The 24,653-nt window shown below is 37.9% G+C and overlaps 1 protein-coding gene across 1 annotated transcript in view; it reads left to right on the top strand.

The window, feature by feature from the left end:
* NAV3 (neuron navigator 3) overlaps window positions 1-23,528 on the top strand; it is a 357,285-nt gene extending 333,757 nt beyond the window's left edge. Inside the window, 6 exon segments of the mRNA XM_055341892.1 lie at window positions 9,009-9,163; window positions 10,187-10,258; window positions 10,837-11,033; window positions 11,975-12,093; window positions 15,256-15,459; window positions 20,837-23,528. Coding sequence (XP_055197867.1) covers window positions 9,009-9,163; window positions 10,187-10,258; window positions 10,837-11,033; window positions 11,975-12,093; window positions 15,256-15,459; window positions 20,837-20,956 — 867 coding nt within the window. The 3' untranslated portion in view covers window positions 20,957-23,528.
* Window positions 23,529-24,653: the final 1,125 nt, after the last annotated feature.

A 24,653-nucleotide genomic window follows, 5' to 3' on the forward strand; every position in this document is an offset into this window, starting at 1 on the left:
AAAGAAAGAAAGAAAGAAAGAAAGAAAGAAAGAAAGAAAGAAAGAAGAAAGAAAACTGTAGGCAGTATCCCTGATGAGTATAGATGTAAAAGTTCTCAAAAAAAAAAAAATACAGCAAATCAAATTCAGCACATTAAAAGGATCATTCACCATGGTCAAATGGGATGTATCCCTAGTATACAAAGATAGTTCAATATGCAGAAATTAATCAGTGTGATATGGCACATTAATAGAAGAAAAGAAAACAAATCATATAGCCATCTCAATAGATGCAGAGACAGCATATGACAAAGTGCATCGCTCATAAAAACTCTCAACAAATTAGGGACGCCTAGGTGACTCAGTGATCAAGACAAAGATGCCTAGTCTCATCACTTCTCTTCAGCATAGTACTAGAAGTCCTAGCTAGAACAATCAGGCAAAGAAGAAGAAGAAGGAGAAAAGGAGAGGGAGCAGGAGTGGGAGAGGAAAATGTATCAGAATTAGGAAGAGGTAAAATTTTCTCTATAGGTAGATAACATGATTTTATGTATAGAAAATCCTAAAGACTTCACCAGAACCTATTAGATCTAAATAATTAATTTAGTAAAGTTGCAGGATATAATAAAATCAGTTTGTTTCTATACACAAATATGCATTTTCTGAAAAAGAAATAAGGAAGTTGATCTCATTTTATAGTAGGATCAAAAACAATAAAATGCTTAGAAATAAATTTACAAAGATAAAAGATCTCTACTCTGAGAACTACAATACAATGATGAAAGAAATTAAAGAAGACACAAATAAATGGATATGTATTTCATGTTCATGGGTTGGAAGAATTAATGTCATTAAAATGTCAATACTACTAAAACCTATCTATAGAGTCAATGCAATTCCTATCAAAATTCCAATTGACTTATAGAAGCCAAAAAAAAAAAAAAACCTCATAAAATGTATATGGAACCACAAAAGACTCTGAATAGCCAAAGAAATGCTGAGAAAGAAGAACAAAGAAGGAGACATCATGCTTCCTAATTTCAGCTATACTATAAAGATATAGTCATCAAAACAGTATGGTATTGTCATAACAGTAGACACATAAAATTGACAGACACACTGAAACAGAATCAAAAACCTGGAAATAAACCCACGCCTATATTATCAACTAATATTGGACCAAGAAGGCAAGAATACTCAGAGGAGTCTCTTCAATAAATGATGCTGGAAAATTGGATGTTCACATGCAAAAGAAAAAAACTGGACACATATTTACATTACTCACAAAAAACTTACTTGCAGTGGATTAAAGACTTAAATATACAACCTGAAACCATGAAATTCCTAGAGAAAACATAGAAATAAAGCTTCTTGACATGGGTGTTGGTAATGATTTTTTGGATATGACACCTAAAGTACAAGCAACAAAATAAAAAATAAACAAGCGAGAATACATCAAGCTAAAAACTCCTGCACAGCAAAAGAAACCATCAGCAAAGTGTGAAAAGACAACCTACAGAATGGGAAAAACATTTACAATTCATATATATTTGATAAGGGATTAGAATCCAAAATATAGAAAAAAACCCATGCCACTCAATAACAAGAAAACATATGACCCAATTAAAAAATGGACAAGGGACCTGAATAGACATTGTCCAGAGAAGACGAGGTACATGAAAAGATGCCCGATATCACTAGTCATTAGAGAAATGCAAGGTAAAACCACGTGAGATATCACCTCATGCCTGTTAGAATGACCATCATCAAAAAGATTAGAGATAACAAATGTTGGTATGGATGTAGAGAAAAGGGGACCCTTGTACACTGTTGGTGGGATTGTTAACTGGTATGGACACTATGGAAAACAGAATGGAGGATCCTCAAAAAATTAAAAGTAGTACTGCCATATGATCCAGTAATTCCACTTCTTGGAATATATCCAAAGGAAATGAAAACACAAACTCAAAAAATTTCTGCAACACACCATGTTCATAGAAGCATTAGCTAAGCTAAGACCTAGAAACAACCTAAGTGTCACAGATGGGTGAGTGGATAAAGAAATGAATGGATGAACATGTATGTGTATATGTGTATGTACACATACAGTGGAATATTATCCAGCCATAAATAAACGAGGAAATTCTACCAATTGCCTCAAAATCCATAGGCTTGGAAGGCACTACACTAAGTGAGGTAAGTCAGAGAAAGGCAAATAACTGTGATCTCACTGTGTGGAATCTCAAAAAAAAAAAAAATTACCTAAGGCAGAAGATGGGGGACCAGAATTGTAGAAAAATGGTTAAAAGGTACACACTTGGGACGCCTGGGTGACTCAGTGGTTGAGCATCTGCTTTGGCTCAGGCCATGATCCTGGAGTCCCGGGATCGAGTCCCGCATCGGGCTCCCTGCATGGAGCCTGCTTCTCCCTCTGCCTGTGTCTCTGTCTCTCTCTTTCTTTGTGTCTCTCATGAATAAATAAATAAAATATTTTTTAAAAAGGTACAAATTTCCAGTTACAGGATAAATAATTACTTGGGATATAATAGGCAACATGATGACCATAGCTAACACTGCTGTATGATGTATAGGAAAGTTGTTAAGGGAGTAAATTCAAAGAGTTCCCATCACAAGAAAATGTTTTGGCCTTTTTTTCTTCTTTCTTTTCTTTTTTTTTTTTTTTATGGGATATATAAGAGAAGATGGATGTTAGCTAAATCTTTCATGGTAATCATTTCACAATAGGTGTAAATCAAATCATCATGCTATACAGTTTAAATTTATACAACGATGTATGTCAGTTGTCTCTCAATAAAAAAAAAAATGTTCTTAATGGAGTTTATTTAGTCCCTGTCAGTGACCAACTGTGGGATCTAAGGCAGATTGTGGAATTTCCTTTGCCTTGGTTCTCCCAGCTGTAATATGGGAAAAATAGTAGGATCATGGTAAGAGCTAAGAGTGTGTGTGTGTGTGTGTGTGTGTGAGAGAGAGAGAGAGAGAGAAAGAGAAATAAGATGTATAATTAACGTTTAATTGCTTTCAATAAAGATTTCTATCACAACCCATATGGACCCATCCCTCAAACACACTCATAGACCTTTGTCCAAAACTGTAGTTTTCAAGAACAATGAAGTACAAACAACATGCTAGGACCTTTTAAAAATTAAACAAATATAGCACCTGAATTCCAAATATTTCCTTGGAACATGGCAGCATTCAAATTGTGATTGACCCACCCATTCTCATTTCAACTGAATAGACACGTAACCTGAGGCTGAATATTTGAATCTTTTCTAAGCAGAAGTACTAAGAGCGTAGTCGTTGGTTTGCTTCAGCCTACATGTTTAATGCCTCCTGTGAATTCTGAGTCTCCTCAGAATGTTATTTAAAAAGCGTTTTACCACCATTCTTTTTTTTCTCAGCCAGAATGATGAAAGGATTATGTCCCTTAGCCATCCTCTGTGTGTTCCTTGGATTTCCCCCAATGTTGGCATGACAGCTCTTCAGAAGTGACTTCCTTGTGGGGGGGAAAAAAAGCAAGTGGTTGGTAAAAGAAGAATAGATGTATTACAGGAAACAGTGTCATTTTGACAAAGTTGAGAATCACTTAAAATCAAGTTTTGAATCAAGTAGAGTGATTTGGGCTTCATTAGGATGTAGCTGAACATGGTATGATACAGTTGGTTAATTTATACTGATAAAATTTACACTTACAAAATTACTTACACTAATAAAATTTGCCTCACCCCAAATCTACTGTTACATACAGGTTCTTTTTATTTCAGTTAAAAAGTTGTTTAGTGTTTGGAGCTGTTCTTAATACTATCATAGGAACCTTAAAAAAAATATGACCAAATAGTACCAACACTTTTATTTTCTTCTTTTTCTGAATAAAATCACTTATGTCGTTAATAGGTCAGTATAATGTTTGCTATTACAAAATAATGAAAAAATAAAGCATTGCCAAGAGTGTTGGAACAGAATTAATGATGCTAGGAGGCAGTAATAGGAAAAAACCCAGGGACACATTGTGTGGCATTCGGCACCAAGGAAGCACAAAATACAACTGACATGTTTATTCTTTCTGTTTTTAAGATATGAATGAGCTGTCAATAGTGCTGGGTACAATTGTTGCTAGAGAATTTAGCCTAATTCTTGCCAAATTGTCAGAAAATCCACAGTGGTTTTCATTTGTTTATTATTGCTCTGCTTTTTTGTGATGGGGGGTGGGCGGGGTGGGTGAGAATGGTATAAAGGAATAGGGATGACTAGTTGAGATTGTCTGAGGGACAGCTGCTAGCTGTGTAGATCTACTAACGGCAAGTGTGAATGAGGCATGAACTAATAAATCCCGTCCCTGAAAAATGAAGCTGTGCAGTGGCTGACGTGCATTATGCTACGCCATAGATAGCACTGAAGAGACAAAGCCAAAAAAGCACTTACTGATTCAAAAAAAAAAAAACAATCGAACATTAAAACCATCAAATGAAAAAAATCTTTTCATGTGTTTGGTCGCTCTGCATTTTGCATCCTGTCCCTCTTCCTACTCTTCAAGCCCTCCCTCAAGCTGCCAGCTGGAATATTTTGATCAAGAGCAGTACACATAAGCGATTACACTTTGTGACATTTGATATAGCAGGCCCAGAAGGCTAGAGATGAATTTAGTAAATAATATGTGGCCAGTTGAAAACACTTGGAATGTTAGGTAGGAAAAGATCAAAAAACTGGTCTTGGCAGATTCATTTTTGATGTGTCTAGAGTCAAAACCGGAGAAGGCAATGATCAACAGCTTTTCTATGACTCCTGAGTTCTCTGTGTATTTTCAAAGTATGGGATTCATCTCATTATCAGTGTCCATCTGGTGCACATACCTGTTTTCTTTTGCCTAATTAGATCTTAGACATGAAACTTTTAATGCTAATGTATCAGTACTTCAAAGATTTAACCTCTGTTAAGTTACAGTGGGGATCATAAAGTGATTTCAAAGGGATCCAAGAAAAACTCTTAAGTTACATGACAAAATTATTTGTGTATGCCTATTGCCACATACACCTGGTCCATAGCTTTCATCAGACTCCCAAAGAGGTCTACTACCCTTCTCAAGATGAGAATCCTGATAGAATCTAATGGCCCTACTTTTCCAGAATCACTCAGTGATGTCTTAATTACCAAGTGCAGTGCCCTTTGCATCTTTTCTCTGTCTCTCTCTTTTATTGCTTAGGTATAGCAAATTGTTATAATCTTCCCCTTTCAGAAATTCCTCTAATTTTCATGATTATTGTTCTCTATTTCCTTCTTACCCTCTAGCAAGCTCCTTCTCAGTCTCACCCACTGACTATTTTTCCATCACCTACCAGTAAATGAAACTGTGACCCAACATTCTTCTGTTCTCGCCTGGATGACCCCCCTCGAGTCATCGTGTATTGACTCCAATTGGACCCCGTTAGCCACGCCCACTCTCCTGAATAGTAGGCCCCTCCCTTAGCATACACGTATGTTTCTATTAGCATGCTAAGTACACATGTTTAGAAAACCCAGTTTCAACTCTAAAAGCATCAAATCCATCTTCTTCCTTCCATCTCTGCTATCGCCACCCTCCCATCAAAGGTAACACTCTTTTATCTCTTAGATGACAGCATCTGTTTTCTAACTGCTTGATTCACAACTTCTGTTAAATCATCCTTCTCTCTTTCTGACTTATTCCTTCACCTCCTGGAAAATAGAATATCTTTTCATTATTAAAGTCTGACTGCATTAAATCCGCAACGTTTTTCTATTGCTTTTCATACTGGGTCAAAAATCTCCCCACACCTCTACTATCCTATTAGTCCCGTAATGTCCCTTGGCTTCCACAATTTTGTTATTCTCTTGACGGGTTTCTCTTCCTCCTCTACAATATACTTACCACACTTTGAAATCATGATTCTAACTACATTACTCAGAACTCCAGACAGAACATTCAATGTTCCTTTGTTGCCTAACAGGAAAAGTCCAGTAACCTTTCAAATCATTCAGGATTACAAACTCTTCTTTCCAACTTACTTAACATTATTTATATTCCCAAAACATATGCTACTAGTTTCTTTCCTTCCACATCTTTTTTGTGTTTATGCCTTTGATTATTCTTTCCTCTCTATTTGGAAAGCTCTTTTTGCATTTTGAAGCATCAAAACATTACCTACTCCTAAAAATAAAAGGTTAATAGCAAATAAGCCTACCGCCAGAAGGTCTTTCCCATTGGTACAAGTAAGCAAGTAAGGTTTACATGCTCTGAACAAAATCTGTGATGTATGCCTTTTTAATTTTTTTTTAACCATGAATCACAGTTTGGTTTTTTTGTTTTTTTTTTGTTTTGTTTTGTTTTAATTTTTTTTATTTTTATTTTATGATAGTCACAGAGAGAGAGAGAGAGGCAGAGACACAGGCAGAGGGAGAAGCAGGCTCCATGCACCGGGAGCCCGATATGGGATTCGATCCCGGGTCTCCAGGATCGCGCCCTGGGCCAAAGGCAGGCGCCAAACCGCTGCGCCACCCAGGGATCCCTGTTTGTTTTTTTTTATACACACACGTAACCCTCTATTCTGGGCAATAGGCTTCTGAATGCTTTTCCCGTTTCTAATTAACCATCATCTCCTTCATATTTATGTTTCCTTTGATAAATAAATTTGCTCTTTCCCTACTGAAAAAAAAATATGTGTCAATGGTTCACGTTTGTTTATATAGAAAGATCCAACTTTTTTGTGCATGGATTCAAGATCTATTTTCTTTTTCATTACAACCAGCACTACCATGTGCAATTTCTCTTGCAACAATGGAATGCGTTTCATTTCCCCAAACACATCACACGCTCATACCTTCCAGCTTTCACTCTTTATTACTTGCACTTCAGTAGTTTGTCCCCAGTTCCCTGTTCTCTGAACAAGTCTGGATTAGGTGCCTCTCAAGTTTCTGTATAGTGTTTTGTGCATTTCATTTATTTATTGACCTGCCTTTCTGTTTCTCAACTCTAAATTCTTGGAATGGAGAAATAATCTCTGAATCCTTAGTGCCAGAGTACCTGGAACATAACAGGTACTTGCTAACGGTGTTTTGAAAGGATCAATAACTGCATACTTAACATTTGGAATTCTACTCATTTTTCAGAATTCATCTCAAATTTCACCTCACCTCATCAGAATCCCCCGGTTGGAATTACTCCTTCTTCCTCCTACAGGCCAAGTCTCTGTTTAACCTCTCTCAAGGGATATTTTACATTGTATTTTGTACATTTATTAGTTATGTATGTACCTACCACCCTCCCAAGCTCCAGCATTTCCTTCTCTGGAAAGCTTTCCTTGATACCTACCACCTAGGCAAAATCTCCTCTCCTGACCTCTCATAGCTCCTAATATACTGTGATATTGTATTCATATGATTTATCATATTTAAATTTTAGTGCCTAACATGATACTCTTAATGCCTACAAGGGAATACTTTTTAACCCCTATACTCAGAAGGAGTTGATTCAGTTCATAATTAGCATTAAACTTACTAACTTGAATAATGCCTCATTATTTTTATACACCTCAGGGGATTGTCTAGAGCTATGAACATAGAAGATAGGCAGTCAATATTTTATAAATGAATGCATGACTTAATATAGTTATTTTATTGGTATAAATTCCATTTTTTGTGTTCTAAGATAAATGAAATTCTCCAGAGCATTCATTAGTTTAAACATATTTTTCTGAATTCTTTGATTTAGGCTATATTTATTCAGTGTGATTGGTTCAATGTAAGATCAAAAGTGCATTAGTTTTCTAATAAATTTTATATTTAACTTAAGTGAATATATTACTAAATGCCTCAAAACCCTGGGCAATGTTTTTATCATTCTCTGCTTTTAGTTCTAAATGTAGTATTATAGGGACGCCTGTGTGGCTCAGCTGGTTAAGCCTCAGCCTTCAGCTCAAGTCATGGTTCCAGGGTCCTGGGATGGAGCCCATCAGCAAGGAGCCTGCTTCTCCCTCTCCCTCTGCCTGCTGCTCCCCCTGCTGGTGCTCTCTCTCTTTCTGTCAATAAATAAATAAAATCTTGAAAAAATAAAAATATAATTAGTATTACAGACAGAAGGAGGTGGCATCTAGGGTAAGTGGTTCACATATTCACCTGGCAGATTCCAGAAATTGGAATCATGGAATTGTTTTTTAACCCTGAGCAAGATTTACAAATTGAAAATGTCATTGTAAGTATGCAAATATTATGGAAATGCTCTTACTGATTAGGATAATTTTAAGAAACCTAATTGTGTTCCTGGCCTATCCATCTGTGAGAGCAGTCAATCAGCAAACTGGTTATCATATTTAGATTAAAAGCTATTAGAAAGGAATAATACCTGTAAAAAAAAAAAACTCAAGAAATGCTAATGTCAAGTGACCCAGTGAATATAACAAATTTTGTCTTTGTTTAAAATCACAGAAGTTGCATGCAGATTATAAATAAGTAAATAACCACACTTCTATCCAAATCCTTGGGCTATGGTTTAATGCACCCTACTGAAATGAATTGCAATTAAAACATTTAAAGTATTAGTGGAAACTTAGGTGTGCCATTTTGGATTTATTCTATACCGGAAAATTATAAGGTTTGCTAAAATCCACTTTTATCATTGTAATACCAAAAGCAAGAATGAAGTCTTAGTATTTGTGGTTTGTTATAAGAGCTCATATCCAAAACTCTCATTCCCCCTCCCCCTTTTTTTTTGGCCTTTTTTAAGGGGAGACAACAACTGAGAAACAATTTAAAACTGTTTTCACAATTTTATATTTGCTGCAGCTGTTCTGTATTGGCTTTTCTCTTTGCTCTTTTCTTTAAAAAATACATCCTCACAGCATTATATGTGTTTGCTTTGTTTTATATCAGTGGAATGACCTGTGGGTTTTGATCAGAGGTACTGGATGGCAGACAAAGTGTGCTATTCCTAAACTGTGAGTTGCTTGCCAATGGTTTAAACTCATCATTGATGTATTTGTTTTCTTTTTTTTTTCAAGGAGTTGCAACAGTATCTAGCTAACCTGGCTGAACAGTGCAGTGCTGATAATAATGGTGTAGAACTCCCTGTTGTAATAATTCTTGATAATCTTCATCATGTGGGCTCTTTGAGTGATATCTTCAATGGCTTTCTCAACTGTAAATACAACAAATGGTATGCTTATGAAATATTTTGAGTGATGAAATATGAAAAAATCATCAGATTTGTTTTCTTGTGTCTTTATGCCTTTTAAAGACTTCATTAATATTATAACATATTTCCCAAAAAATTCCTGTGCATTTCTTGGAACATCTATTTATTCATTCAGCAATTATGTCCCAGGTAACTGTTATGAAAACATAATTTACATGATGGCATTAGCTTCTGCAGATATGCTGATGGTCTGGGAGACGTAGATCAATGACAGAATGTTTGAATCAAAGAAATTAAGAATTAAAATGAAGGTCTAGAGCTCTGGTTTTGTTTTTTTTTTTTCCTCCACATCAAAGTTTGAATTCAACCTTCCTATATAAAGATAAATTTAATGCATTTAGATATATCTCTCTCCATTATTGAGTCTAATTTTTAATTATTTATAATGAAAGCAAAGATTGAAGTAGGGTATAAAAGAAATCTAAAAACCCACTAAGTATTCACTATAGTATGGCCTCTAAAGGAAGGACATATAAGAACAACCTAAATATTAGTTTTATTGGGGCAATATCCCAATTAATCTCTACTAGGGATTTTTTAAATGTTAAAAGTAGATCATGAAAAAGGCATTGAAACAAGAATATAAATCTTTTAATGTCATTGAGAAACTTTAAAATCTCTATGAAATAATAAAAGAGGAAAAATTAATGAATTTGATTATAATCATAAGAGTCATAAGATGTTAGAGTGAAATGAGTTTTCTGTGATTATTCTATCTAACCTTTTTATTTTATAGATGGGTAAACTCAGGCTCAGAAAGGTAAAATGATTCTCCTAGGATGCCTGAGCTGAAATTAGAGCCCCAAATCAAAATTTCCAGCTCAATGATCTTTGTCATTTTTCAATCTAACATTACAAAATTACCCTTCTAACCTAATGTTAAAATGGAAGTATCCATATTTACCTAAATTGTTTTTAAGACAATTTTAATAGACTGATATCTTTTACCTTCAGCACATCTGCATATGTTATTTTGTTTTCCAGTCCATATATTATTGGAACAATGAATCAGGGAGTTTCTTCATCACCAAATCTAGAGCTGCATCACAATTTCAGGTAAAGAGAAATGAAATGAAACGTTTTGTTTGTTTGTTGTGTTGTCTCTTTCTGTTTGCTTTCAGTTACATTAGTGTTTTTCCATTTGCACATTGACACATCCTGCCAGTGGTAACCTGTGGTGTGAAAATAATTCTCACTTCTTCTGACACTTCCTCAAGCAGACATTTGGTAATCCTCCACCTGTAATCAGAAGTATTTCCTTAAAAGAAAGAAAGAAAGAAAAAGGAAAGAAATGTTGGTCCTGCTCACTATGTCACCAGCTAAAGTAGAGCACTTTTCTTCAAAGTGTGAGGAATGTGAAGAGTTCCTATTTCAGGATTTGTGATTCTCCTACAAAAGAGTACTCAGTGTGTATACTCCCACTCACTTCTGACGCACATGAGCTTCTCTTTAGCTTAAAAAGTTAGTTATTTTGTCTACCTCTAATGCTAATAGATCTCCTAACCCTTTGATCATTAAAATGAGCCATCAATTGAAATAGGAATATTCTTAATTTATATTGGAAAAGAGAATACTCTAGACTTCAAACTTAATTATTCAAAGATTTCTGATTTTTTTTTTTTGTCTTTTTGTAGGTGGGTGCTCTGCGCAAACCACACAGAACCAGTGAAAGGATTTTTAGGCAGATATCTTCGAAGGAAACTGATAGAGATGGAAATAGAAAGGAATATACGCAATAATGACTTAGTAAAAATTATAGATTGGATTCCTAAGACATGGCATCATCTCAACAGTTTTTTGGAAACACACAGTTCTTCTGATGTTACCATTGGTGAGTTCCAAAACTGCAATATGCCATTTTCCAGGAACTAAGAGTATGTGGTAAAGATGGCCAGATTGGATGGTAGAAAATAACAAGTAAAGCTCATTTTTTTTCAGGCTTCCAAAGATTTAAGTTTTCTTTTTTTTCTTCTGAAAGTTTGCCTTCTTCTAAGCTTTATATATCTGATTAGATTCATTTTGGCTGACAATTGTGGTTTACTAAGGTTTGACTGAAATCACATGAGTTTAATAAAGACAAATATTTAAAAATCAAATAAGCATTTGAAATACACTGTATCTGTTTAGTTTCTTTTTATCCTAAAAACAAATTTTAGCCAATGGCTCACATCAAACGTAGTTGTGAGAGAAGATTTTAGTTAGAGGTAATTTGGGTGTTTCATGGATAATTGAAGTGTTTCATATTTTTCATTAAGGCAAAACTGAATTACTTCTCTTTAGCTGCCATAAAGATGTTTATTTTCCTAATCTTTCTTAAATTGAGTGTATAAAAGTCTCTTTCCCATTGTGATGGATCATAAAGATGTACTCACTAAAGATACAAGGTAAATGAAAAAGAAGAATTTTACATTTGAGATCAGAAGGCCAAGGCTGAGTCCTACTCTTCAAATAATGACATATTTTATATTTGGCAGTTTACTTCAGCACAGTTTCATCATCTATAAAATGGGGCAGGTTAACTAGACTATGACCTTTAAGGTTTCTCATAACTCTAATATGTTACGTTCTAGATTAAGATTTTAGGGTAAAAGGAAGAAGAGTTCAGTAGATTGAGTCTCCAGTAAAACATACTTTGTGACAATCAAGCTGCTCAAGATTATAATTGTTTAAGAATCCTGTAAGACATATTATTAAATCCCTCAAAATGATGTCTGGCTATTTATGTGTCTAGGTTAAACGTAATGGTTCTCAAAATGGTTTGCTTCTTCTTAGGTCCCCGACTTTTCCTTCCTTGCCCTATGGATGTGGAAGGTTCTAGAGTATGGTTCATGGACCTCTGGAACTATTCTTTGGTACCTTACATTCTAGAAGCAGTGAGAGAAGGTCTTCAGGTATCGTACTCAATTTTCTTTACTATTTAAAAGCAAGCAAAATTGTCCTTTAAAGTAAAAAAAAAAAAAAATACTCTTTTCTCTGGGTATTTATAACAGAAAACTGAAGGCATGAGCTATATAAAGATGCTGGTAAGGTTTTAAAGATCAACTAGTATGTAACTATTTATTACATATTCTGTTCTGAGACTAAATATGTAGGAGAAGGAGAAAACCTTTGTTCTAACAACTACCCATTTAAGGCCAAACAAACTTACTGCTGTAGGTAATAGCAGTCAATTGATAGCTAGTTAATTGGACATTTCTTTATCTTATAAGTCAGGCATGTTAACATGGGTCTTGATCATTTATTCTCTTTTGGTTCCAACAAAATAAAAGACTGTACCAAAGGTTTTTATTTTTTAAGAATAACATATCCATTTTCTGGATTCCTCTAAAACTCTTATGCAAAGATGTGAGTTGAGTCTCACAATTTCAATCACTGTATATGAAAAAGAAATTTGTAAATATTTATAACATTCTAGAAGTCATAATTTTTAAAACTAATATTTAAATAAATTATTTGTCCTCTTCAGATAGTTTCAGTATTTAATAAGCTATCATCCAAGTCTTTACATATAAAATCCTATTTATTTCATATTTGTTTACTCGTACATATAAAGAAAAAGAGGATTTTACAAACTCAAAAAAGTAATATCTAAGAATACTTACCTCTTAAATTTCATTTTTTAAAAGTGCATAGGTTCCTTTTTAACAATTAAATTGATACTATTTATAAAACACTGTCCTGAGAATGATAATTTTATACAGCTTCTATTCAAGCAAAAGTATAACCATTAGAGTAATATCAGTTTCCCAGACTAAAACAAAATTATTTTGAAGAGGGATTAAAAATGTCTTGTTTCTTGCTGTGGTTCTAGATGTTAAGGAGCAAGATAGTGTAAGTGCAGAATCAGCCACGATGTAGCGAGTGTAGGGGGGACATCCAGAACACAGGGAGAGGTAAGACAGGAAAACCCTTAGTGGGTGGACAGTTCTCATTGCTACTAAAGGATGTGCTCTGCCACAAGTCCGTTGGTAGGTGATATTCCTGGGGTCGTCCCTATATGTTTTCTGTAAGAAAAGGAAGAAAAGGAATCATGTATGTTTTGAACTATTCCCTTGGATCTACTGGTAACAAAGAACCTTGAATTGGAGCAAGAAGTGAAAAAACAAAGCCTGATTGCAAAGATGAACATCCGAGTTGAGAAGAATAGAAAAATCTCATTTCAAATGAATGCTTTGATGAGGAAACATATGGGGAATACTCTCTGGCAGATGTTCTAGAAAAAAAAAAAAACCCACTGGTGATACAAAGGATTCTGATTTTTAATCTGGTGATTCTACCTTTATTGAAATGTCAACAATCAATTTATAGTATTCTAAATATTTAAATATTTTGTATGTTATAATTTTACAATATTTTATAATATTTTAATATTTAAATATTCTTTCAATTATTTTCTATAATACCTATTTTACACCAAAATACAGAATTGGGCCTATTTAGCATTTTATTGGTCAATTCCAATTTTACTATCCTTGATGAATCTTTAAAAGGCTAGCATCAGTCGATTCTAGCCTGCATGTTCTTTTTGTAACATTTACTTTCCAAGAATTACACATTTCCTTCGATTAGCTTAAGTTGTACAGCAGCCTATGTCTTATAGTTCTATAAAGTAGGTTTTTAACTGAGGGAAAACTTTTGCTCCAAAACAAGGTGACTGTTACCCCTGCTGTCATCTCCCAAGGAATACACAGATATCAGGACCTGGTGCTCACTCACTCGCTTGCTCTCTTTCTCTCTCTCTCTCTTTCTCAAGGCAAGGCTGACACAAACTCATTCAGTTCCTCCTGGAGAAACCCAAAAGATAACTCCAAAGCAATCTGTGTGCCTTTCATGGTGTCAGTGTCCACCATTTTGCTTTTGTCTCACTGAATCACAATGAGCCATGTAGAACACCTCACAGTAAGCTATCTGGGACCAAATAGGCACCAGGTAACCAGAACTGGCCTCAAAAGAGTAGGTCAAGGCAGACGGGAAGTACATCAAAGGACTAGTTTGCCCATGTTACTGTTCTCTTCTCTTCATTTTAGCTTTTCTCTAGAAAAGAAAGTCCTTGTTTACAAAGTCCATTCCACCTCTGTCTCTTCAGTGTGCCCTGCCTAATTTGGCTTCAAGATTGCTTCCAGCTTAAAAACTTTTTTTGTAAAAGATTTTATTTATTTATTCATGAGAGACACGCAGAGAGAGACAGAGACATAGGCAGAGGGAGAAGCAGGCTCCATGCAGAGAGCCTGATACGGGACTCGATCTCAGAACCCTAAGATCACGACCTGAGCCAAAGGCAGATGCTTAACCACAGCCATGTGCCCACAGCTTAGAACCTTTTAACATAACTTATATTCATCTTGTCCCCTCTACTTCACTCCCAGTGCTTTAACTAGCCTTTCTCATCTCTTTCTTACTGACTCTGCTTGCATTTGAATCCTGACAACATTAATGCTTTCATTTCCCATTTTTCCTCTTCTTTTACCTCTGGCCTTATAAATAAACACCTAAAAAGAGTTTCTACAGGAAGCAATGAGATTATTAGAGGAAATTAATGCAAAGAAAATGATTATCAGAGAAAGTATTTTTATTTTCAAAGAAAATTTGAGTTAGAGTGAGGTTGGCAGAGAAAAGGTCTGTGATTTTAATTATCATTTTTCCAAAGTGCACTTTAGTAGAGAACTCTATTTAGTGTCTAGCGTGGCTTTTTTCAATTCTCCATCATTGGAACTTTTCTTTCTCAACTGAGTTTTCTTTTGGTTTATAGAATTACTAATAAAGATAAATGTGGGCAGTGATTTCTATATGTATTTAAAATAAACCTCCCTCTTACTCTCTCCCAAATGCTGACCATCTATTTTAGATGTTCTTCTTTATTTTGCTTCTCCTTCGAGGTTAAAGAGAGTACGTAGACAGACATATATTTACAATCTGGAAAACTGTATATGGACACAATTCCCTGGAAAGTCCCATAAGAACTCAATGTACAATGGAATCACTCAATTAACGGCCACCTATTTTACTGAATAGAAATGTATTCTATACGTATTAAACATGTGATCATTTTTTAGATGTATGGGAAACGGGCACCTTGGGAAGACCCCTCAAAGTGGGTGCTTGACACATACCCATGGAGTTCAGCATCTCTGCCTCAGGATGGTCCAGCGTTACTTCAGTTGCGACCAGAAGATGTTGGGTATGAGGGCTGCATATCCACTAAGGAAGCCACAACCTCAAAGCACATTCCACAAAATGACACAGAAGGGGATCCTCTGGTAAGAAACTGATGTATGATTCTTCTAATATCATCTTAGTATGGTGTGTGGTCATCAATATTCAGTCATTTAAAGATATTTCTCTTTGGTAGTATTTGGGGCTGTTCTGATATATATAGTCAACTTTAACTCTTTTGCCTTTGGCCTGCTTTCATTGGGTGAAATTCTTAAAATGAAAGAACAAATTTATATGCTTAAAAACCTAGAAACACTAAAACCAGGCTGAACTCTATGACCATAATTTTTATTTTTTATGCAGAAAATTATATGAATAAATTAATAAATCTTCAACATTACATGACTCAATTCACTAGGTATTTAAGAGAAAACCAAATTCCATTCTTAAATTTACAAAAAAAAGAATATAATATAATGTATACTTGGAGAACGAAAGAATATTTTACATATATCAACTATTCTGACTAGATATACCATTAGTCTGTTGTTGCCTACGGTGGAGACTAAACTGACTTGGAAATCAAAGGGAAGTTACTCTCCCTGATTCTGCCTCTCTTGCTTAATTTGCAGTTCTGTTTGGTTTATTTTATTTTATTTATTTTTCTGTTTGGTTTAATAAAAGTCAGTAAAACGGGCAGCCCCGGTGGCGCAGCGGTTTAGCACCGCCTGTAGCCAGGGGTGTGATCCTGGAGACCCAGGATTGAGTCCCACATCAGGCTCCCTGCATGGAGCCTGCCTCTCCTCTGCCTGTGACTCTGCCTCTCTCTATATATATGAATTAAAAAAAAAAAAGTCAGTAAAACTCCAAACTATGAGTATTCTGAGACTATTAAGTAAGTGGTGTTATTAAAAAGAAGATTTTATTTTTTATGTATTTTTTTTCATATGTACAGATGAACCCGTATAGATTGGGGTCAGTTAGAATGCATTTATTAGCTTACCATTCTATGGCTAAAGAAATCACTGGACTTGCACAATCAATACAAGAAGAAAAGATACTGAAATAACAGCCATTATGTCATTTAAAACAGACAAAAAGGAAATGATTAAAAATCATAACCTATGACAATACCCAAGAACATAAAATGACTTGGTATTTTATGGGATATTCCTGTACCCATAACCCAACATATATACATTATCATCTCACCTGACCAGTCTTAACGTTTTGAGGGTTACATGTGAACAAACTGATAGATTTTTAAGATCTTTTCCATGACAAAATGCACACATGCAAAAAAAATTTTGTAAAACATTTCAAAGGGCTCCATAGAGTCATGGGGGTATATACATAGACTTGCTTTGATTCCAGAGAACTCCTATATAGGACTTCTGATATTGGACTTTCACTCTAGACCATAAAATCCTTTAAGAACCTGGACTTTTATTTCTATAACAGGTAGCTGGCCTTTTAGCTCCTACAGAGTTTAAAATTAACAGTGGTGGAGGAATTGGTTTGGATGCAGCATAATTGGGAGCAAGTACTAATTAATTGCTGATAGAATGGCTTAAAATTTAACAGAGCAAATATAGACTTCAGGGTACAAGTATGAGCTATCACCTTTGAATTTTATAACTTCTAGTCTTCACTTTGCAGTGTTGATATACTGTATCTGTTCCAGGTAAGGAGAGGCTTTATAGAGTTTGTTTTGAGAATTACACTATAGAGTAAGAGACTGCTAAGGAATGCCCTCAACTTCCCAATTCCCACAGTCCTGATAACTAAACCCATCCAGCATTCTTCCCTGGCTCTGAATGCTCTTGTCTTCTAGTATGGAAAAGAGCTCCAGAGTTTCCCATACTGAGTGGAAATTGGGGTTAAAAAACCTGATTCTTGAAGTACCTGGGTCGCTCAGTTGGTTAAGCGTCTGCCTTTACCTCGGGTCATAATCCCAGGGTCCTGGGATTGAGCTCTGTATCAACAGGGATTGGGGGGAGGGGCAGGGTCCAGGGAGCCGGGGAGTGGGTCCCTGCTCAGCAGGAAGCCTGCTTCTCCCTCTCCCATTCCCCCTGCTTGTGCTCTCTCTCTCTCTCTCTGTCAAATCAAAAAAAATTTTTTTAATATCTGATTCTTAAACAGCTGCTCAACTAAATATGTTAAGAAACAGGGATTATATGTTAAAAAGCGAAAGTCTTATCATCAAAAAGTAAATCTTTAGGACATTCTGATAAGAAAATAAATATTCTATCTGCTTTTATTTTGTTATAGATCTATAATTACTGTCATCAAGTGAAAATATATTTGCAGTCCAATCTAAATAAAAAATATTTGGTAAAAATCCACTATTTAATGTCAGAAATATGTTTTTGGATATGAACAAGGATACAACTTTTTGGTGCATCTCACAGTATTTTATTCATCATCAACAAACTCATTCATTCTTTCAACAAGTATTTTTTTTAAAGATTGTTATTTATTCATGAGAGACACAGAGAGAGAGAGGCAGAGACACAGGCAGAGGGAGAAGCAGGCTCCATGCAGGGAGCCCGACGTGGGACTCGATCCCCGGTCTCCAGGATCACGCCCTGGGCTGAAGGTGGCGCTAAACCACTGAGCCACCCAGGAATCCCCTATTTCAACAAGTATTAATAAGTATGTACTAAGACCCATTGGCCAGAAGATAAATAAAAGATCGTTTCTGATCTCAGGAAGCTCACAGGCCATTAGTAGAGAGAGCCATCTACCCATATAAATGACAGTAAAATAGTGGTAGAGTCACATACTAGATAAAGTAGGGAGTCCATTGAGGAAGTGATTAGGAGACAGCTTCCAAAAGGAGGAGATTCTTAAGCTGCCTCTAGAAGGGTGAATAGAAGTTCCTCGTGTGCTTAGATGGAGAACATCCAAAATTAAGGAAGCGGCAGGTGAACCATGGAACAGCATAACAAAAATGATGACTTCAGGGGCTCTATGCAGAATGGCGGGATTAGAATAAGAAGGGCAAGAAAAACTAGAGGCCGAGGCCTATTTATCTTTGTAAGAAGCTAAAACTTGATCACACAGATAATGAGGGGCTACCGGAGGTGTTTGGGCAGGGGACTTACCTTGGCTAGATTTGCAGGTTCTAAACATTGCTTTGGTAATAGAACAGAAGACAGGGGGATCCCTGGGTGGCGCAGCGGTTTGGCGCCTGCCTTTGGCCCGGGGCGCGATCCTGGAGACCCGGGATCGAATCCCACGTCAGGCTCCCGGTGCATGGAGCCTGCTTCTCCCTCTGCCTGTGTCTCTGCCTCTCTCTCTCTCTCTCTGTGTGTGTGTGTGACTATCATAAATAAATAATAATAAAAATTAAAAAAAAAAAGAAGACAGATTAAAGAAGAGAGGATGGAAGCTGGGAGCCCAGCAGATTGGCAAATAGCAGGGGTGATAAGGACCTGCGCAGCGTGTTACAAATGATAGACATTATATAAATGACTTTGGGTGTGGAGAATGCAGAGAAGAGGGGAGGGGAGGGGAGGGGAGGGGAGGAGAGGAGAGGAGGAGGAGAGGAGAGGAGAGGAGAGGAGAGGAGAGGAGGGAGGGAGGAGGGGGGAGGAGAGGAGAGGGGAGGAGGGACATTGTTTTGCAGAGAATAATGATCTGTCGCAGTGACAGTTGGATCATCTGTAACCTTGCCCCCTCTGTAATCCGCCGGGACCTGAGTGCACAAAGCAACGCTGTGAGAAGGCAAACTAAATCCCGTGCGCACATTTATTAGGAACCTGAGACTTGGAACTTATTCTAATAAAGCGTATTTATTATATGGCACCATTTGCAAAGATTAAGACTTTAGTGACACTTGCATCACACCATAAAACTTTTACAACACTCAGCGTCCAAGTGATTTCCAGCATTCGTGACCGAGGTCAGAAGCGTGACCCTTCAGAGGGACCTCATTCACAATGCCTACTGCTCTCGGGAAAGCAAGAGGACGCTCAGCACACAAGCGCGTTCTACAAATTATCTTCACCCAAATGCTGGAACATGCGGCCAGCGACTAATGAGGGAAGGAGCTGGCATCACGAAAGAGGGAGGCAAAATAATTGTGAGGGGGGTGGGCGTGTGGGGGAGAGAGGGGGAAGGACAGACGGGGGGCGGGGAGCAGGTGCCGATGGAGACCTTTGGCTTTTTGCCTCATTGGGTTTGAGAGGTCGTCCCAGCAACTTCCATCCCGTATCTGTGTGCAGCTCGTTTAATAAATTCAGAGAGTTAGACTAACCGTTGTGTCGAAAAATATTGTTCTGAAGAATATTAAAATGACCTTAAGACATGGCTATCGCCATAGCCTCTTTTTAGAAAGGCACGCGTGCTAAAATTGGGGATTACCAGTGTATCATTGATGTCATGAGCATTTATTGAACACGCATTTTACAGAGCACCCAAGCGCACGTGGCCCTAACACATGACCAAAGAATCCTTTTTTATATTTTTTTAGATTTCTTTTTTTTATTGGATCAGAGTCTCTATTTCTCTAATTTGGAAAAACAACAACAACAACAATAACTTGGATTACTTTATCAAATAATAAAATTACTATGCATTCAACAATATAAAGATCATTACAACGAATAGGAACCCTTGACGGGAAGACGTGTCTTCTTCCCTTGCTGAAGACATGTGCCGGTTTTCCTGCGCTTTGTAGAACCGTCGAACAGTTTTTCCACAATCTGCTTTTAAACCATCTTTCTTTCTTTTTCTGACGGTGGGTCCGCGGATCTAGCAGCAGCCAAGCAAGGCAGCCGCCGTCTGTTCTGTGATACATGGAAGCAGCTGGCTGCCCTTCTCCCCAGGTGCTTCCACGCGTGTGTCCCCTTCCCTGGAACAAACATCACCACCGTCCTCTCAACTGGGAGCCTGGGGCAGCTGCTCTTGTTCCAGAAGCTGGCTTTTGTGTTCAGTGATCTATCAATCATAGTTTAGCCAGAAATCCGACAGCGATTCTTTGCCTCTCCCTCTTCAGACACCCAGGACCTGCTCCCTGCCCCTCCCCGGGGCCAGCCCCAAGCCAGCAGGTGCCATGGTGCCATGCCCTGTGCTCCTGCCCCCCACCCCGGCCCGGGGGAGCGTGTGCGTGAAGGTCCACGGCTTGCAGGTGCCACCGGGTGCGGTCAGCTTCTTGCCGTCCAGCAGCGGGCCCAGATCCAGCGGGGATGAGCCCTCCCCGGGCTCCCCACCGGAGCCCATTGGGTCATAAGCCCCCATCACAGCACTCTCTCCAGGCCCCATTTGGCCCCCATGGCTTGCTGCTGGGGGGGCCGTGCGTGGGAGAGCCGGTAGAGGAGCCCCAGGCGACGGCTGGAAGTCAAAGTCATGTCCCCGTGGCCCTTGGCTGGGAGTTCGGGGTGCCTGGCGGAGCTCAGGGCCACGGGCTGAGGGGGGCTGAGGGCCGGCCCACTCCCTGCGTCGCTGCCACATCCATGTGTCTTTCTCTTTCCGCAGATGAATATGCTAATGAAGCTCCAAGAAGCAGCCAACTACTCGGGCACCCAAAGCTGTGACAGCGATAGCACCAGCCACCATGAAGACATTTTGGATTCGTCCCTGGAATCTACCCTCTAAAGGGTGAACAAAGTTAGGGGAAAAGACTGACGCTCTTTCCAAAGGCCTGAGAGGCAAGGTATTGTCCCTACACCACTGCCAGTACGAAAGTGCCCTGTCGAGGGCCCTGCCCCAGAGCTGTGGTCTCCCAGGAGGCAGCAGGAGGAAGCCTGAACCGCCAAGATGCTCGACGGAAATGGAAGCTTAACTTTATTTTATTTCTAGGCGTTTTTATATCTGTGGGGCCCTGCACGGCTCCATTACTCAACCGGGAAGGACCCTCATGACAGGGCGACGGAATGGAGTGCACGTGGGATAGCCAGACTGGACTTTATTTTGTCCCTCTTTAAAAGTTTACAATGCAGCCCTTCTGTCATCCCTTCCATTTGTTCCTCGAGGGGCCCTTCTCACCCCCCACCCCCAAGCAGGGCCCCTGCTTCCCCGTCCAAGCCTCCTTTGTGCCACACGGTGCTGGTCACAGGGCCCCAGTGGGATCTGTGTCGTGCGCTCACCCCATTCCAAAACGAAGCCAAGAGGCCAGTCCTCCGTAAGCACAGCCGGAATTGTGCAACCACCAGGAAAACACTACTATGGCAAGCTGGAGTCGTGCCAGTGTCATTCTTAACTGCCACGTTCGCATGATGTGCTCCACCACCTTCCTCGTCTATGAGTCACAGGTTTTATAAGGTTGTTTTTACCACAGTGGTCTTTTGAAACCACCGGCCCACTCCCCGAACAAGAGTTTTATACCAATTATTAGTCAACACTGACAAAAGGCTTTCTTAGGGCTTTACTCGTTTGAGCCTTTTCAGTGAAAGAAGGAACATTTCCTATGGTGCTGTCTCACTGCCTTAAAACAGATTTCTACAACAGTTTAACAGTTGGTTTAAATCCTAAACCGTCGGTGATTTCCACTGTCTTTTCATTTATAACCAAGCAACACCAGTTCACACAGTAGCCTCTCATCTCTATATATCTGTTTTGGGTCTTTTTTTGGTTTGGTTGTTTTGGGTTGGTTTGTTTTGTTTTTGTTTTGTTTTTTTTTTTTCCAGAAGAATTGGATAGGAGAAAAATCAGTATTTTTCTGCCCTTGAGAATCAGTTGCCTGTCCTCCAAAGTGTCCAAGTAACCCAGAAACCCTCTTTGACCGTCACTTAAAAGCTAAGACATGTGGCTAAATTCCATCCAGTTCTAGGCAAATGGCGTTTTAGAAGGAGGGAGATTTGGAAATCTCATCCCGCAGAGCTGGAAGCACTAGATGCAACACGGACACAACTATTTGGCTTTCCTCCCCTATTCTTTTTGTGATTATGATTCCTGTTACTATTAGTTTGGAGCATGTTGTTTTGATTGCTATCGTTGTACATGAGAAATTCAGCATTAAAGAACACTGAAGCAGTGAAGTCACTGTGGAAGAGGAAGCGCTTATACTGTAAGAGAAGGTTAGATTTGCACAGTCTACTGGGTAGGTATTGTAAATAATAATTTTAAAAACTTGCACAAATCAAAACAAACACACGCACACAAAAAATGTATTTTAATCCTGTCGGTGTTAAGAGGTGTTTCACTTGCTGAGATTTCCTGTACATTGCAAACAAATACAGAATGCAGACCCTCCAAGCTGTTATTATCTGATGTGTTTGTCCTGTATTTACAGTTGTCATGACTATGCAGGAGCTATCAGTGCTAGAGTGAGCATGCTTCAAAACTGTTCATGAAGCCGATACATTCTTGGAAAAGTAAAAAAAAAAAAAAAAGTCTGAAAGTGCATCTGTTGTGGCAGGCTTTAAAGAGAGTGCATGAAAACTGATGGGAATCATTGGAGAAGTTACCATCACTCACAGAGGACGGGTTTTGAGTTTTTAGAACCGAAGGGCTAGGCCATGGTGTAGACGTGTTCTAAGCGTGTGAAGATGTGTTGCTTTCAGGATGGGCAATTGGTGCTACTCTCTGTGACCACCCGTGGGTCAGTTGCTATAGAACAATAACAGCACAAGACATCTGTGCAGTTTTCAGAGTGTCACTAAGTCCACAGGTCCTACACGGTGCTATTGCCCTAAGAGAAATCTGAACTGAATTTATGCACATAGAATGGTCACCCTGACTTTGAAGCCTCGAACATGGATCAAAACTGTTGTAAAACATCAATATATGTAGCTGGATGAGTGACTGGTTGCCCTTGTATAATATGTGATCTAAAAAAATTGCTAATCTTTCCCTGCCATTTTTGAGAAACACAGTCCAAACATGATCATAAACACAAATTCCTGCAATACATCCCAGTAGGTTCACCTAGTTTACAACTTAAACTAGTTTGTGAAACATGCGTCTGTATACATTTTATATTTTGTACATTTTTGATGTAACATATCATGTAAATAGGCAGAAACAGTGAAATAAATCATCTGAAAAGTTTTGTAGTCTTTGTAAAGCCCCAATAATAAGTACTTGGTGTCAATGGACTTAACTGGATGATGTATTTTCTATTGGTTTATTGTTCCTCTAGCTTGTAAACCAGCTTGCATATATTTTTTTGCAAATGTGCACCCTGTATCTGTCTAAATTATTACTTTGCCATTAAAGTGGAATTATTTATTGACAACAAGGTGTGGCGTCCATATATGGGGAAAAACTGAATGATCGTTCACCAAAAGTCTCAAGCTTTAAAATAGTGCTTGTAACTACTAATGTGCCACCAATGGGTATATGTGTGAATTTTTATTTTAGATACTCTATAGAAAGGACCACATAGCTTTTAGTAAATACATAAACTGAAGGCCCGGGACATATTTTTTTTTAGTGAAATGTATACAGTAAGAATTTTTAGAAAACTCTCACTCACTAGTCTTAGTGCTGGATTATAAAATACGAATTGATATAAAATAGAATGTCGATGTGACTTAGTTAAATCAACTAATCAGATGTTTCTTTATATTTCACTAAATCCTCAAACTTGTAGCTCTAGAGGATTATTTAAGGCAGGGTAATTTTTGGGTGCTGCTTAACTTTTTAATAGAGATTATAAAAAGAAAACTCCCTTTAAAATTAAGCTTTTTTTTTTAAATACCTTGAGTTCCAACTCCAGTAATTAGAATGTATATTTGGATGATACAAGCAGGTTTTTGGTTTTTAGGACAGGAAAACTGTTAAATTAGAACAGTTGTAGAAGGGGGAAAAGAAAGGCATTCATTAAAATGGGTCAGTCAGCCAAAATTGATGAGTTCGTTTCTTCATTCACAGTTTGGGAAATGAGGGAAATCTCCCCATTTCAGCCTCTCTGGGTAAGCACTAACTTGAATACAATTTTAACACGTGCGCTCTCAGGCTGCAGATAGGAGTCCTGCCACTGTCATTCTTCTCTGGCCCATTTACCCACATCCTGTTGCCTGTTTTCTTCTCTCTAAAATAGTGAGAGTACTAGAGTCCCCGTCTCGCAGATCACCATTATCATCAAGTGGGTCATTACATGCAAATGCCTTGAGCAGTGCCCAACGCTTACAGAGCCCTCCACTGATTACAGCTGCTTTTACAACCATTATTACAAACTAATAATTATAAAATATGCTCGAGGCTATTTTCAAACATTCTTGAGAACGACAATGTGGGAAGCATTTCAATTTATTAAAGATTTTTTTAAGAATTTATCTCTTCATGTAATTCCCTCATTCAAAAAAATGGACTTGGGGCGCCCGGGTGGCTTAGTGGTTGAGCGGCTGCC

The sequence above is a fragment of the Nyctereutes procyonoides genome, unplaced genomic scaffold, assembly GCF_905146905.1.
Source record: "Nyctereutes procyonoides isolate TBG_1078 unplaced genomic scaffold, NYPRO_anot_genome, whole genome shotgun sequence".
In the NCBI taxonomy this organism is placed as follows: Eukaryota; Metazoa; Chordata; class Mammalia; order Carnivora; family Canidae; genus Nyctereutes; species Nyctereutes procyonoides.